The 17,264-nt window shown below is 42.3% G+C and overlaps 1 protein-coding gene across 4 annotated transcripts in view; it reads left to right on the forward strand.

The window, feature by feature from the left end:
- Positions 1-17,264, forward strand: part of pigg (phosphatidylinositol glycan anchor biosynthesis class G (EMM blood group)) — a 117,388-nt gene that overhangs the window by 20,110 nt on the left and 80,014 nt on the right. For 2 of the 4 annotated variants that reach the window (XM_066649280.1, XM_066649283.1), the window contains exons 5-6: positions 7,704-7,842; positions 14,462-14,674. In XM_066649280.1, the coding sequence (XP_066505377.1) occupies positions 7,704-7,842; positions 14,462-14,674 (352 nt within the window). Of the gene's footprint in view, positions 1-7,703; positions 7,843-14,461; positions 14,675-16,585; positions 16,690-17,264 lie in introns of those variants that run through there. The other 2 variants (XM_066649282.1, XM_066649281.1) reach the window with 2 other exon arrangements.

The following is a 17,264-nucleotide window of genomic DNA, read 5'->3' on the forward strand; positions in this document are numbered from 1 at the left end:
TCTAGGCTTTACCTCCATCTTTGTTCCTTTGTCTGTGTTTAAGAGGCTTTTCCCCTTATTCCTCACAGAGGGACTGAGTGCAAAACTTTTTTTTTTCCCTTTTATTTATTTATTTATCTATCTTTTACAGTCTTCTCTGCATGGCATTTTTCTGTATGCATTTAACTTCTGACCAAAGAGAAGCACAGAAATCTTTGTTCCAGGAAGTTGGAAATGTCTCGTGTTGTTCCCCAGCCACTCCTAATTTGCTTTCTTCAGAAAAATTGCCAAACTGATTGGCTTGGGCTCTGGGCTGTATTTCTGAACCACTGAACCACTAAAGTAAGAGCAGTAACTACCTCCACACTTATTCATTTCCAATAGAGCTGTAGTCACTGGTTGAATAAGTGACTAATTAGTGATTACATGCTTAAATCCATGTTGCACTTGGGTGTTCTCCATGCCACAGGCTTTAGAGCAGATACGCTTCAGCAAAACGCTGTTTTAGATGTATGCAAATCCGCTCAGTAAGTAGGCCTTGTGTCAGAATATAGATGGTGTTTCCTCCCACTGGTTTGTCTTTTGCACAAGCTTTAACGCAGCCTTAGCTCTCCAGTTAGTCTGGTATTTGGATTTATTCAATATTTGACCACGTTTGACCACAATGGAGCACAACTCAGGGCTGGGTTGTCTGAGCTGCTCAAGCTGCCGCTGCCTCTTCTCACTCACTGCTGCCTCGAGACTTGGCACCATAAGCCCCCTCAACTAATGTGATTTTCAGATCCCCCTTTTACTCTTTCTTTCTCGTTCTCTCTCACTCTCCCCTCCCTCCTCCTTCTGCCTTGTGCTCCGATCTTGTCTTTACTGCCCGTTTGCCTCTGTTCCCTTCTCCCTGTTGCATCTTCTTTTATTTTATCTGTCTTTTAGGGTGAATCTCATTTTATTTATTTATTTTTTTACACAACTACCCTTTGTTTTCAAGTGTCATTCTGCCCCTTGGAACTGAGTTACAACATGTGGTAGTTAAAATCTTCCCCTACGAAACAGGGAGAGAGTCTTATACATCAACAGAATGCAAATAAAATAAGAACAGTGCTTTATTTTCATCTAGTGTTGCTCTGTAGGCAGTTTTCCCTTCTGCAGTGATAACAGGGGAGCACCGATGGACTTCCCACAGAACAGGTAAACCTAGTGCATCATGCCTTTAGAAGCATTCGACAAGTAGTTGCAGTAGCCTCAGATACTAGAATGTAATAGCATTACCGTTTAAAGGAACACTAGGTAGTATTTTTACCTTGAAATTACAGCTTCAACGTCATTGTGATAATCCACTTACCTGTATTAGGGAGAACAGAACCTGTTGTTGCTGCTGGGCTCAGCACTGCAGAAATGTCACTTGAACTATGTAACTTATGGAGCAGGGTAGGAAACCACCCCCTTCCTGCTCCTCCCCCTTGACTTCAGGACAGTGCTGTAAAAATGAATGACACATTGTAGGAGGGGGGGAGGGGGGCCCAGGAGTGAAAATAATATCTCAGTGTTGTTGTTATGAAGAATAGGATCATATAATGCAATGTTCTTGTAGTTTTCAAAGGAGAAACACTGACATCAGGGGCGTGTCAAGGCCCTGGCTACGGGGCTTTAGCCCCAGGTCTTTTTACATTAGCCCTGGGTCTTTTCAAACAACAAATGTGTATTTATGAAGCTGGGAATGGCCCACTTAATGCACTAATCCGGGCTGCCAAAATATTCTAAACAAAAATCATTTAGTTCAGCGGCCTGGGCCTTCCCACCTTAGACCAAGGCCCTGCGAGTTCACGTTCTCGTACACACTCTCCTTTCGGACTTCATAAACACATATTTCCACGGGTCCGAGAGATGGATTGCGATGGGACACGAATAGAGGCCAACCATCTGTATTTAGAAAATATAAACCGTGTTCTGTTTGAAACCGATACAGAGGCGTTTTATTCCGTATTTCTGTGGTGAAACTTAAGACGAAGCTCCACAGTTCTCCCGCAGCCACAGGGAGAGGGAACGTGCTTCTCATTGGTCGTCACTTATTAAGCCAATCAGCAGCCAGAGATAGGTGTCCATTATTTAGAGCTGCAGCCAATGGGTTTGAAGTCCCTCCTAGATAAACTGCACTGAAATACAGTTTTAATCTGACTTTAATAAACAATGTTCTGTCAGAGATATTCCCTTTATTAAATATTAAACCATATTTGTTATAATTAATAGCACAAGTTAGTCTGTTTTGTAAGTTGAAATTGTTCATTCAGAAGGCACCCTGTGTATATATTGAAACATTTAAGAGGAGTTGCTGATATGATATTGACTAATGCTTTTGTGGTCCGGCCCCCCTGACATTGAACTGAGTGTAATGTGGCCCGCTACCAGCAAAGATGTCCTGTGTTTTTCTATGTTTTTGTTGACATCATGCTATTTTGAGTGTATTAATTAAATACTCACATATTAAAGTAATCTCAAAGCAAATTTATATGTGCAACCACCTTATTAATTTATGCAATTTTAGTAGAGGAATTCGGGTTTGACCTTACAAACATTAAAGATGTCATAGAGCAGTGTTTCTTCTTGGGGCTAAGCCCTGTGTCTCTTCGCAGTCTAGGCACGCCCCTGACTGACACATGTAGGTTTATTTCTTCTTGTCAGTGACTCTCAATGCAATCATAACATGCTAAAGTGGCCCCTGAAATGATCAAGGACTATACATTTTAAGGACCATACAGCCCTCACTCTTCACCCTACTCCTGTATCCTAACAAGAAGGGCACAGTGGGATTTGCCCTTATTTAATCTCCCATTTTTTATATTACCAGAGCTTTGTTATTCTTTTCTTTCATGAACAACCTACCTACATTACAGTTAGCATTTTCAATTCTCTCTCTTACTCCTCCTTCTGTTACCACATCTTTTTTATTTAAGATAGCACAATAGAAGAATGTGCCCCAGCTCATGTGCATAGCAGACTTCATCTCAGTGTGGATGTGCTGTTGACTCTGCTTATTCATCTTCCGTTCCTTTCCCAAAAACCCTTTCATCTGTCTGTCTTCATGCACCCCAACCCCAGATTTGTGCAGAAGAGGCAACTCACCAAGCCCTGTGACCTGACCTTCATTTCCGTCCCACACGCTGTGAAGAGAGAGCATTCGGCAGCATCAAACACCTCCCAAGTGTCTCAGCTGCACGCTTTGAGCAGTCATTCTAAGCTTTCAAACTGGATAAGAGAATAGTTAAAGGATCATTCAGGTCTGGAGATGTAAACAGCATCATTTAGTTTGTTTTTGATGTGAGACAGTACACTGTAGAGAAACTTCCCACCCTTAGACAAACAAGGCTTTCATCTTTGAGGGACAGGAGAAAAACAAGCGGCTTTTTTTTTTTTTTGCCTCAGATCTGAAAAAAACCCCACAGGTGATCCTGTCTATCCGTCCAGTACATCTCAATGTTATGGGTCTAAAAAGATGTGGAGCTGTCAAGAAACGCTTTTGAGAAAAGGAAATAGAAAAAAAGGCAAATATTTTTGTTTTATTTGCAAATCATTGTTTAATTGTAATTCAAATAAAATAATCTGCTTCTCATCTCATCATTAGAATATTAGAATTGTGAGGTAATCTTCCCAAGTTCTGAAAATGCTAAATGTGTTATAAAATACAGGGTGGGCCATTTATATGGATACACCTTAATAAAATGGGAATGGTTCACACACTGATAGCAACACCGCAGGAGAAATGCTAACACAGGCTTCCAGTATCCGTAGTCTTAGGTGCTGCACATCTCGTATCTTCACAGCATAGAATATGTGGTGGTGCACCATCTTGCTGGAAAAACTCAGGGAACGTGCCAGCTTCAGTGCATAAAGAGGAAAACACATCATCATTTAGCAATTTCACATATCCAGTGGCCTTGAGGTTTCCATTGATGAAGAATGGCCCCACTATCTTTGTACCCCATATACCACACCATACCATCAAGATGTGCAGCACCTGAAACTACGGATACTGGAAGCCTGTGCTAGCATTTCTCCTGCGGTGTTGCTACCAGTGTGTGAAGAGTGGGAGAAGAGGGTTGCATTGACAATCCAACACAATGGGTAGCACTTTGAACACATTTTATAAGTGGTCAGAAACTTGTAAATAACTCAGGAAAGAATAAAGTTATGTTAAAACCAAGCACACCATTGTTTTTCTTGTGAAATTCCAAATAAGTTTGATGTGTCACATGACCCTCTTCCCATTGAAAAAACAAAAGTTGGATCCAAAATGGCAGATTTCAAAATGGCCACCATGGTCACCACCCATCTTGAAAAGTTTCCCCCCTTCCATATACTAATGTGCCACAAACAGGAAGTAAATATCACCAACCATTCCCATTCTATTAAGGTGTATCCATATAAATGGCCCACCCTGTATATTGTAGTGTCATTGTTTAACATAATTAATCACACAATTTCATGTGTTGCCCTGTGAAGGACTGGCGTCCCCTCCAGGGTGTATTCCCGCCTTGCGCCCGATGATTCCAGGTAGGCTCTGGACCCCCCGCGACCCTAAATTGGATAAGTGGTTACAGATAATGAATGAATGAATGAATGGATGGAATTTAATGTGTTTCACTGAGGTTAACTGTAATTTTTATATTTGCTCATATTTGACTGTATAAAAGTTCCTGTTTAAAATAGCAGACATAAAAGTGTTAGTTTTCAAATCATAGCTCGAAGCTGTTAAATTTAGCAGTTAAGGGTCAACGTTTCTGCATTATTACACACTGAAATACTGTTGCACAGAAGCTACAGCCATTTACTCCTACATACAGTTACACTTCAAAAACATTTGAAGAGTTTTTGAAAGCATCTGTGAATTCATTCAATGAGTGCCTTATATGTTTATTATCCAAAGGCTGTTAAATAAAATATATTGCTTTATACCTTATATAGGAGACATTTTATGATGCAATAAAACACAAAACACTAGGGGTCCAGAATGGCACTGAGGACTAAGTATTGGTTCTATCATCAAGAGATCTCTTCTTTGTTTTACCATTGATGCCTCAGCCACCCAATGTAAGTCAGAGAAAGCACCCCGTGGGTGGTAAGATGGGCCTCTTGCTCTCTTCACAACAAGCACAATCTCTCTTCCAAGTGACAGGCAAGAGTAATTGTGTTAGCAGCAGCAAGAAAAGAAGTGTTAGTTGGTTTCACATATTTCGGAGGAAACATATACTTGCCTTCACCTCCGGTTTGGTGCCATTGTTTGTGATGGAGATAGTCCTAGCTGTTGGAACAGTGAGTAAATTGGGGATAACACTGGGTAAAAATTCTAGAGCTAAGACCACCCTTCACAGAACCATGATTTTATTTGTAAGGGTTGATTAAGATTGCACAAGGTTGGTGTCTGTTTCCTTCCTTTCTGGTGATTCCACCTAATTTTGGGTGTAAGTGTAGAAGTGTGTCCGCTCTAAGTGTGTTTTCTCTGCTGAGACACTGCCCCAAGGGTCTCCGTCTTCAAAAGAAAACAAATCCACAGCAGGAAGTTCCCCACAGACTCTGCAAGTTTATACACAGCAGCCAGAACATTCTCAGAGCACAGGTGGTGGAAGATGAACACACTCCTCTCTCTTTGTTTTCTTTCTTTCTTATTTATGTGTTTGGCTCCCTTGCCTTTCCTTTTTATTTGTCTTTAACTTTTTTCTTTCTCTCTCTCTGTCTCTTATTTGAACTGCATGTTTACCCTCGCTCTCACACACACACAGAGAGAGCTGTCCTCAGTGCCACACTGTTTCCTCTGCTTGCATTCATTCACTCTGGCCTCAGTAATATTAAGGTGACTGTAAGGCTGGTGTTATTTTTCATGGCGGTGCTGGTCCTGATCACGACAGGATTGTGGCTTTTCTACTGCCACATCACTCTGCTCTCGCAGGACGGATGACTCCATCACCTACACATAGTGACTGATCACATCACAGCTATCACACTCAACACAGCCCCACAGAAATATCACTGAAATAAAAGCGCTCAGATCCAAATCTGGAAACCTGAGGCAAATTTAAGCCTCTTTAAATGAACTGTCACTGTTTGATATTGAACGTTTACTTTCAATTCTTCCATTTAAGCGCTGACAGTTTGGGATTTGCCTCCTGTTCCACAGCATTAAATCAATGTGAAGGGCATTGGCTATGTATGTATTTTTGGTGGCAACAAGCAGGCGGCCTTGGAGGGCTGTGCTGTAAATCAGCGCAAAAGCTTTTGAGAGGGGAGAAAGACAAAGAAGAGAAGGGTGGTGGGTGCGTGGGAGGGGGAGAAAGCACTTTAGGCTTTATTTGGTATTCGATTTTATCTGTTTTGCACACTTTGTCCTCCATTTCCTTAGGCCTATTGCAGACCAGGCTCAGTGTGTTACCCAAAACAGGAAGACAGAAAAACACAGTATCCCATCTGATAGTCATCCGTCTCCGTCCCTGACACTTTCTAATGGCTCGTTGCTGTGAGGCTTGTCCCACGGAAATGGACGTCCTTGCAGCGCAGTGCAGACTGGAGCAGGCTGGGAGGACCATGGAGACTTTAGAGTCATTGGAAGTAGCAAACAATAAGTTTTCTTAATATTCAATTAGCAGTATCATCATAGAATGAACAGGTGTTTACTCCGTAAAGCAGGTCAGTCGTTTAAATAGGTTTATAATTATTATTATTTTTATTCATTCATTCATTCTCTGTAACCGCTTATCCAGTTCAGGGTCGCGGTGGGTCCAGAGCCTACCTGGAATCATTGGGCGCAAGGCAGGGATACACCCTGGAGGGGGCGCCAGTCCTTCACAGGGCAACACAGACTCACACCTATGGACACTTTTGAGTCGCCAATCCACCTACCAATGTGTGTTTTTGGACTGTGGGAGGAAACCGGAGCACCCGGAGGAAACCCAAGCAGACACGGGGAGAACACAACAACTCCTCACAGAAAGTCACCCGGAGCGGGAATGGAACCCACAACCTCCAGGCCCCTGTAGCTGTGTGACTGTGACACTACCTGCTGCTAATAAAATTAAAAAAAAATAACAAGACAAACAGTCATAAACAGTTTTGTGCAGAGCACTGGGGACCTACTCGTGATATAATAATCTCATTCTATCACTGACTGAGGAGTATTAGGCCTTAGGGAGGCACATAACATAGTGAACTCCTCAGGAAAAGGTAGAGGCAACACCAGCAGTGTTTAGGGCGTTAAGCCCAGGTCAGTGGCCTATGGCTAAGTTAGCACTTTTCAAGGCTAGCTGTCGGCACGGCATTAGCTGTCTCTCTTAGGGTGTGATCTGCTCTGGGCAGGGGACAGCAGAGGGCTGCTGGGAGCGTGCCCTTAGAAGAGTGTCAGAGAGACACTGAGAGGGTATTTGATGTGAAACGTAGCTCAGCACTCTAATGTCCCTCAGGAGAGAGAGAGAGAGAGAACAAGGGAGACAGACAGACAGGGTGCCACACTGATTCGCTTCAGTGGACAGCAAATATACCCTCTCCCAAAAGCTTTCATTTCACCTTTTCCTCTCTCTCTCTCTCTCTCTCTCTCTCTCTCTCTCTCTCTCTCTCTCTCTCCCACACACATTTCTGTGCTCTGTCCTTCCATCCCACCCAGTTGAACTATTGCTTTGCTTGTCAAATATGTTTGCACCCTCTCAGTTCTCTTGGTCTTCTCTTCTGACAAATGTGGTGTCTTGCAGGAGTCTGAGGGCACTCTTCCTAATCTGCTGGTTCTGTGTGGTGATCATGGCATGTCTGAGACGGGCAGCCACGGAGGATCCTCAGAGCCTGAGATCAGCACTCCTCTTGTCCTCATCAGCCCTGCCTTCGAGAGGAAAGGTGAGCTTTGTTTATTCACACATATGCCTTTTATTCTCTATCCACAGTAAGGATTGACTAATTAATCTGAGCATTATTAGGCCACACTTCTATAAGCACTCATGTTGATAAGCAGCTTGTATAATACAGCACCCAATCTCAGTCACTATTCTGAAAAGTCTTCAAAGCTTATTTACCACTTTATTGGCTGCAGTTCCTCATGATCCCTTAAACAATACAGGCCCCCTAACGTGAACACAGCGACCCATAACAGGAGCAATTACAAAATGGTAAAACTCTTAATATTATTTTCATTCTAATTCTTAAGAACTCGATGTTAATAACCAACAACCCATTAGAGAAAGTGCAGATAGTATGAAAATATCCCAGTCATAAAGACCCCAGACAACAGGGAACTTGTGGAAATAAGGTGTTAGATACATAAAGGGAAATTTAGCAGTTTACTTGAGGAAAGAAAAATGAAGAAATTGTGTTTTTTTTTAATAATTTAATAAACGACCGCCCACCTTTCTGTCTGGACACTGATGGATGGCTGTCGAGATCCTCCTCCACGCTTCAGACCAGCTGCCCACACTCCAGCAACCACCAAGTGCCTTGAAGTTGCCCCTACACTGAAGTTCTCACAGACTCCTAACTATTATCACCAGTAGATTGACCAGAGGAGGATAGGTCACCCCTTGTGAGCCTTGGTTTCTCCCAAGGTTTCTTCCTCAGCTGAGAGAGTTTTTCCTTGCCACTGTCGCCCCTGACCTGCTCTCCTGGGGTTTTTTACATTTCATGTCAAATCTGTGTCTTTACTGGAATTCTGTGAAACAATATCAGTTGTAAAAAGCGCTATACAAATAAGTGTGCACGTAATTTTGAAAACTCCCTTGGAGGTTTAAAAAAAAAAAAAGAAAATGCTGACGGGACCTCCTCACATAGACATGACTCCAGAGATCTATTATGTTTGGAAGGTCAGTGCCTCGTCTCTTCTGTGATAAATGTGACCTTTTTATGAAACCTTTTGCCACTCACGTATGTTTTTGTTATGACCTTTTGTTTTGATTTCTTAATTTCGTTTTTTAGTTTATCACAGACATGCATCGCCTTGAGTTTTCCTTCCAATAAGGAAAGCACCAGAAAGCCTTTTTGCAAAAAGTACTCGGGACTCATAACTTTGAGAAGCTGGGAAGCCTAGGGTGGAAAGATGAATAGTTTGTATATTCATTCATTCATTCATTATCTGTAACCGCTTATCCAATTCAGGGTCGCGGTGGGTCCAGAGCCTACCTGGAATCATTGGGCGCAAGGCGGGAACACACCCTGGAGGGGGCGCCAGTCCTTCACAGGGCAACACAGACACACACACATTCACTCACTCACACCTACGGACACTTTTGAATCACCAATTCACCTGCATCGTGTGTTTTTGGACTGTGGGAGGAAACCGGAGCACCCGGAGGAAACCCACGTGGACACAGGGAGAACACACCACACTCCTCACAGACAGTCACCCGGAGGAAACCCACGCGGACACAGGGAGAACACACCACACTCCTTACAGACAGTCACCCGGAGGAAACCCACGCGGACACAGGGAGAACACACCAACTCCTCACAGACAGTCACCCGGAGGAAACCCACGCGGACACAGGGAGAACACACCAACTCCTCACAGACACCCGGAGCAGGAATCGAACCCACAGGTCCCTGGAGCTGTGTGACTGCGACACTACCTGCTGCGCCACCGTGCCGCCCAGTTTGTATATTGCAAACATAAATTGCAAAAGTGCAACGTTCAGTTAGCAAGAGCTGCTGTTTTTATTACAGCTTACATCATCAACCAGCGCAAACTTTCTGCAGATGAGTTAGATCCTTCCAAAGCAACCAAACACCATGTGCGATGACTTCTCAACCATAACTCTAAAGGTAGCCAGTAGTTGTTCTTTATATGTTTAAGTGAAAAATGATTCTTTATTGTGTTTACATTTTTTTTGTAAAATGCAGCTCACATGGAGACAGCCTTAGTGCAATACAGGAGGTCCTCGGGTTACGTCAGTCCCGAGTTACGATGTTTCGTGGTTACGACACATCTCCCATTTACTGTATAAAGCCTTGTTTCGACTTCGTAAACGTCCTAACGCGAACTTCGTGTACGGTTGCGCGGCTCGGGACCGAGGAGGGTAGGTGTTATGATCGGATAAGTGCTTACAGTATGTTATTTACGTACAGTATGTACGCATGTTCTGACTTACACCAAAAATCGGTTTACGACGCGACATAGGAATGGATCAACGTCATAAGTCGAGGACCCAGACCTCGAGTTAGTATTTTAAAAGTTATTGTACTTGAAGAAGGAATGATAACCAGACTCTGGTAAACCAAACCAAAGGTGCCCACCAGTGAGGTTTTGGTCGCTTTTTCATTCCTGTTTTCACTGTATTTAATCAGTACTCTCCATGTTCGTTGTATATGCTTTACTCCATCTAACCTTGTCTTTACACTCTCACATAAACATAGGTCCACTGCTGTGAGTGGAAAGACTCAGACAAGGAGGCAGGACAACTCTGAAGTCTATATTATCTATGTAAGCGGCACACAAAATCAGAACGACTCACTTTATCCCATGTCCTCAGACTTAGGCAGATCACAAAAATAATGACTGGGTTGTTTAATTTCACAGTTTGTGAGTTGATAGGAGCTCTGGATTCCCAAATTAATATGCTAATGTACTCCAAAATGATTGTTTCATACTTTGTCCCTTTTAAATCATACTTGCACTACTGTTCAGAAGAATTACATTTAGGATATTTTCTCTGAATCGTTCAGCCCTGGGTGACCTTGTCCTCAGTGTATTGGAGGGAGAATGTTTCTCAGCCCTGTTAAACACTCTGGCACACATTAACAGTCAGCTGCAATATTTCCTCTCTTGTGTGGATGCTCTGTAATGAAAGTTAAAGCCCACCGCACACACTGAGGTGGAAGCTGTGCCTAACTGTCAAAAAAAGGGTGGTTTCTGCAAATGAAACGCAAATTAAGACCTCGTTCCTGCTGTAATGATTGTTTGTGGGGGAACTTGCTGTTCCTTCTGTGTAAAATCATTCTGAAGCCAGGACAGTCGTGCACAGGAGCCTGCAGTTCAGATTGGCTGTAATGGATTAGATATGGAGAGCAATGTGCAAGGTAGACAATTATCTGAATAACCACCATACTCATGATGTGTATTGCATGCGACTCCTCAACTAGTTTTAATGGCTAATACCACACAGATAATGTGAATGCTAGCTTATTGGTAAACACAATCTATATAATGCAAATGCTAGTGTATTGGCTAACACTAGCTTTATAATGTGAAGTCTAACTTAAAGGTTCACACTGTTTAAATATAAACATTAAGTAAACTCTAGCTACATAATGGAGACAGGAAGTATTATAGCTGAAAGCTGAGAGCACATTTTTGTGGCTGACACTATCCAAATAATGTAAAAACAGGCTAAATTGGTAAACAAGCTAAATAGGCAAACTCTAGCTAACATGAACACAAGCTAAATTGCCAGTGCTAATATAGTGAATATTAGCTAAATGGCTAACCCTAGCTAAATAATGTGGTTATGATGTAAATGGATTTTAATAGGTAATGTTAACACAAGTTAAATTGTCAGTGCTAATATAGTGAATATTAGCTAAATGGCTAACCCTAGCTAAATAATGTGGTTATGATGTAAATGGATTTTAATAGGTAATGTTAACACAAGTTAAATTGTCAGTGCTAATATAGTGAATATTAGCTAAATGGCTAACCCTAGCTAAATAATGTGGTTATGATGTAAATGGATGTTAATAGATAATATAAACACAAGCTAAATGGCTTGTATTGTTGAATCAAAATGACTTTTGTTGCCTTATCTGTCTTACAAAAGTTTTTACAAGTGTTCACTCTGTACTAGCTGCATTATTAACCCAATTTTTTCTGCACATGTCATTTCATAACAGACCAGCACCGGAAGAATCAGGCTTAACTCCGGTGTATAATTTATCCTTATATTAATCCTGAAGGCAGCCCACACAGACAGATGCACATGTACAGTGCCTCATAAAGCCTATGGAACACAAATTTGATCTGAACCCCTACGCCTAGCTGTTTGGTTCTGGATGTACACATGTCTACTCGTGTTAAATTGATGTTGTGGTGGCTTGCAGGGCTGTTTTCCAGCTCTGGGCCTTTAGCTTGCACACTAATGAATCCCATGTCTGTTAATTTAACACATTAATTCACCCCCCCCCATCATTTGCATCTTTGCATTAGTACGGTGTGTAATTGATTATACAAGTGAAATTATAATGGGAAACACACACACACACACACAAATACATACATTCAGTATGGCAAAATGGCTGTTTGTAAGTATCCTATAATCTGCTGCACACAAGGTGATACTAAATATGTTCATGTGATATTCTCTCTCTCTCTCTCTCTCTCTCTCTCTCTCTCTCTCTCTCTCTCTCTCCTTGACGAAAGTGTGGATGGGCTAAAGCATCTGTCTATTTCACACTGCCTGGGTGAACGTGATAATTGTTTCTTTTCCTGTCTTATCTATTTTGGAGAAAAAACACGTGTGTCCACACTCTGTGCTCACGTCTATTTAGAAATAAACACACTCCTTCAGAAGACATACAGCTAGTGGCAGGTTCATGCCAGTTTCGTATGTATCATGAACAACTGTTTACATGCCATTATCTGCTTTTTTATTATTATTATTTCATATGATTCTAGGATTGTAACTGAAATGATGACAGAGCTGTCAGATTTGTTCCATGCAACAGATGATAGCTCAGTAGATTAGAAATCAGATTCTATCTTCTGGATTTATTACTAAGTGATGGCCATGTGAGATATTCAGCTGTGTGTCTGTACACTGTACACGCAGCACTGTTATTTTGTGCAAGCATAAAATGGAAGAATTAATAAATGAGATTGGGTGTCCTTTTGATTTGTACAGGAGGTCCTCGGGTTACGTCAGTCCCGAGTTACGATGTTTCGTGGTTACGACACATCTCCCATTTACTGTATTAAGCCTTCCCAGTAAACAAGGAATGTCCATGGACGTTTAAAATAGGTCTAAAAGTAGTCTGTCCATCAAGGACATATTTTAAACATCAATGGACATCCAAAATCCATCTTAATAAGTTAGTTAAGTGTTGACCAATCGATAACGTCAGTGTATAAACGCGTTTTATACAAGTAATTTATTTCGGGACCAATTAATAACGTCAATGGACGTCCAAAATACGTCTAATAGTCGTCTTTTCAACTTTCATTTTCAACCTTAAGAGAATGTTGATTAGACGGCAGTCATTACGTTATTTCAATGTTGAATCAAGGGCTAATTGTTCACTGGGTTGTTTCGACTTAAGTGGTTTTGCGTCGTAAATGTCGTAACGTGAACTTCGTGTTTGGTGTGCGCGGCAGAAGAATATACGGTTACGCGGCTCGGGACCGAGTAGGATAGGTGTTAGGATAGGATAAGTGCTTACAGTATGTTATTTACGTATAGTAACATCGGTTTACGACGCGGCGTAGGAACGGATCAACGTCGTAAGTCGAGGACGCCCTGTGTATGGATCAAGCATGTCACTAGTGCTTATTTCAGAGGATCTCCTCTGCAGTGTGTAAGACTTTTTTGAAGGATGGACCAATAGACATGCTTCAAACTTATGTGAAAAAGGCCACTTTCATCAGAAAATAAAGATTTCATCATAGGGTCAGTGAGAATGAATTTTATTCCCACATCTGTGTAGATCCGTGCCTTTGTCTTTGTAATGCAATGCAATCCGACTTTAATACCTCTCTCTGTGCAGTCGTGGACTGACTATTTTTGTTGAAACACTCTGATCACGTCCTGCACCAGCATTCTCAGTCACCTTCTTGTTTGTAATAAACTGCACAAATATGTGCTTCGCAGTCAATGATTATTTCCAGCTAAACTAAGGTCTTTCTCTTATCTAAATGAAGATGTCACTTTAGTCAATGTTCCTATAGTAACACTAGTCAGTGGAGCCATATTTGTGACTCTGGCTGTAGCTCTTGCAGTAATGAACTCCTTTTTAACTCCTTTTTTTAAATATTGTCCTCTTTCATCCTGTTTATATTGGACCATTGTGTCTGCTCCAAAACAGAACATTTGTAGGAGAATGAAAAAACCTTAACTTTCAAAAGAAGTCTGCTTTAAAAAAAAATAAACATCAGACAGTTTTACCGCATTTCTATTGGTCCATTCATCATGCGATTATTGCACAATGTGAAGGACAGCTGATGTTTTCAAATCGACAGTAATGGACATACATGTTTTCCTTTCAGTGACAATATACACTAATGTTTCTTGTAACATTTTGTTTGCAACTACAGCTATTTCTGCATGTGTTTGTGCTTTTACAAGCTTGGAGGAGCCTGATGTGCTGGAGCAGGTGGATCTGTGAGTGTGTATTCATGTGTGTATAGTAACGCTGCTTGTCTTTGTGTCTGCAGATGGTCTGAAGCAGTCTGCTGGTGTGGAGCAGGTGGACCTGAGTGTGCATCTGTGTGTATTTCTGTCTGTGTGTATGTGTGTATTAATGCTGCTGGTCTTTGTGTCTACAGTGGGTCTGGAGCAGCCTGCTGTGGTGGAGCAGGTGGACTTGACTCCCACTCTTGCACTGGCCCTGGCTCTACCCATCCCTCAGAACAGCGTGGGTCGTTTGATTCCTGCCGTGTTCGAGGAGACTTCATTAAGGGAGCAGCTACGGTACCTCCACATCAACGGACACCAGCTGAGTAGCCTTCTCCGAGACAGCAACCCCAACTTCCACAAGGGTGAGCTTAACACAGTTCCAACACAGCAGAACTAAAGCACATAAAACATGTAGTACATATATGAAGGAATTACTGAATTATTAATAGCATTTGAAATCAAGTAATCAGGAAGAAATGGCTTCCCTGTTATTGTAGTTGCAAGCATTTAAGTGGGGCGGCACGGTGGCGCAGCAGGTAGTGTCGCAGTCACACAGCTCCAGGGACCTGGAGGTTGTGGGTTCGATTCCCGCTCCAGGTGACTGTCTGTGAGAAGTTGGTGTGTTCTCCCTGTGTCTGCGTGGGTTTCCTCCAGGTGACTGTCTGTGAGGAGTGTGGTGTGTTCTCCCTGTGTCTGCGTGGGTTTCCTCTGGGTGACTGTCTGTGAGGAGTGTGGTGTGTTCACTCTGTGTCTGCATGGGTTTCCTCCGGGTGACTCTCTGTGAGGAGTTGGTGTGTTCTCCCCGTGTCCTTGTGGGTTTCCTCCGGGTGCTCCGGTTTCCTCCCACAGTCCAAATACACGTTGGTCCGTAGGTGTGAGTGGGTGATTGAATGTGTGTGTGTGTCTGTGTTGCCCTGTGAAGGACTGGCGCCCCCTCCGGGGTTTATTCCCGCCTTGTGCCCAATGATTCCAGGTAGGCTTACAGATAATGAATGAATGAATGAACATTTAAATGTGGGTGAAGGCATAATACCATTGACCCAAAACACTGTACTTATGAAGCATTAAATAGAGTGTTAAAGGCAATGGAGATGACTCTGGAGAACTACTGTTCTTACAGTAAAACATACTCCTGCCCAGGTTTGTTTTCATTCAGTTGCTCCACATCATTTAAGGTGGAATGTTATGTTTACAGTTGCTTATTTAAAGATGCTATTCCCATGTTTTTAGTAGGATACAAGTCAGATACATGAGGTTTTTTCAACCCATAGATATTGATTCTTGGAAACCTTAACGGTTGTGAAATCGAGGCTGACGTGCTCTGTTATGTCACAGTTTTTCACTAGTCCTCTCTTGCACAGTCACAACATGTGCAGAAACCTTGTAACCGGCCTTTGGATGGGATTCCCAAACCCTTGTGCCAAAGCAGTGAAGTGTAATAAGATTCAGGGCATTGCTCCAGTTACTTGGTGTTGTGTTTTAAGTCTGGCACACAGATCCAGAGCTTTCACACTCACACACCTCACAAATTCAAGTCCAGCTTTCAATCCAATTCAATTTCATCTCCACTGCTTCTTTTTACAGCCTCAGTAGCCTGACAATACCCAGAGCTGAGAGAGGAGAGGCATGGGTTTTACCTTTGGAAAACCATAAATCCAGGCAAACGGGTGTTAAAGGCCTTAGAGTCCAAATCCGAGCATTGTGTGTGTGTGTGTGTGCATGCCTGCTTCTCTGTCTGTGTGTGTGGAAACTTGTAACTGTTCCCTTCTATGAAGCATATATATCCACACTCACCAGGAGCCTCACTTTCTCCATCCACAGTCCCCTATCTGTGACTTACACACCTGTCTCTGCTGTGTGTGTGTGTGTGAGACATTATCCCTTTCCTTCATGCTGCTCTTGGTACACATGATCTTATGCTCTCATGCATTTTGCAGGTGTTGCAATATGTGTGTGGGTGTGTTTGTGGGTGTGTGTGTGTGTGTGTGGGTGTGTGGGTGTGTGTGTGCTCTGCTGCCTTGTGCATGAGCTAAGAGCTGTGTGAAGGTGTGTGACTGTGAGATGAAAAGGCGTGTGAAGGAGGGTGTCACTACTAAACTCTTTAAAGACATGGATCGATTTTAAAATAGATCTCTGTTACAGCACCTCCATTCTAGCCGCTCCGCTACAGTCACGCCTTTGTGTGTATCTGCTGAGCTATTGAGAGCTGTCTGACATTTCCTCTATTGCTGATGTGTCAAGGTACAATTTTACATATCAAAAACCGTCCACAGGTTGCATTGGGGCCAGCGGATCTGACACTTGATTAAACCACCATAATCCACCAACTAAAGAAGCATCCTGTGGGCAGTGTCCTGCATCCGCTGATGTAAGACTAGAGGAAAGTGGATAAACAATTATGCAGTTACACTCTGCAATATTAGAAATACAGAGTGGTCCTGAATGGTCAATGGTTTCTTTGCATGGAGAGGCTTATTGGGTTCTGTACCTTTTTATTAGTTTCCTCACTGTTTGCATGTTCCAAACCAGTCTAATATGAAGCCCCTGTGTCTGTGAAAAAACAAAAAAACAAAGTGTCTCAGTGTGCTATGCTAGGCTTTCTCTCTTCATCCCTCTGATCATGGCACAGAAAAAAGCCATCATTTTTAGACAATGAATCAAACTCCAGACATTGAAAAGCATGAACCAAGATGATGATATTGCTCTATTCCTGCTCCATAGGTAGGTAATATTTCCTTATTTGTGCTATTTCATGTTACTTAAGGTGGAACTGACTGCAAATGCGAGAAGTAACAGACCGAAAGTGCTACAAAACTTAACTCAAGTTACAAATTACGGAATAAAAACTTACAGACAAGTTAAACATCAGTCACGTACAAATGTTCTCTTCCTCAAACATACCATTCCACCTTAAAAGACACAGAACTTCTGAACATAAACCAACCAGAGAGA

The sequence above is a fragment of the Hoplias malabaricus genome, chromosome 17, assembly GCF_029633855.1.
Source record: "Hoplias malabaricus isolate fHopMal1 chromosome 17, fHopMal1.hap1, whole genome shotgun sequence".
Classification (NCBI taxonomy): domain Eukaryota; kingdom Metazoa; phylum Chordata; class Actinopteri; order Characiformes; family Erythrinidae; genus Hoplias; species Hoplias malabaricus.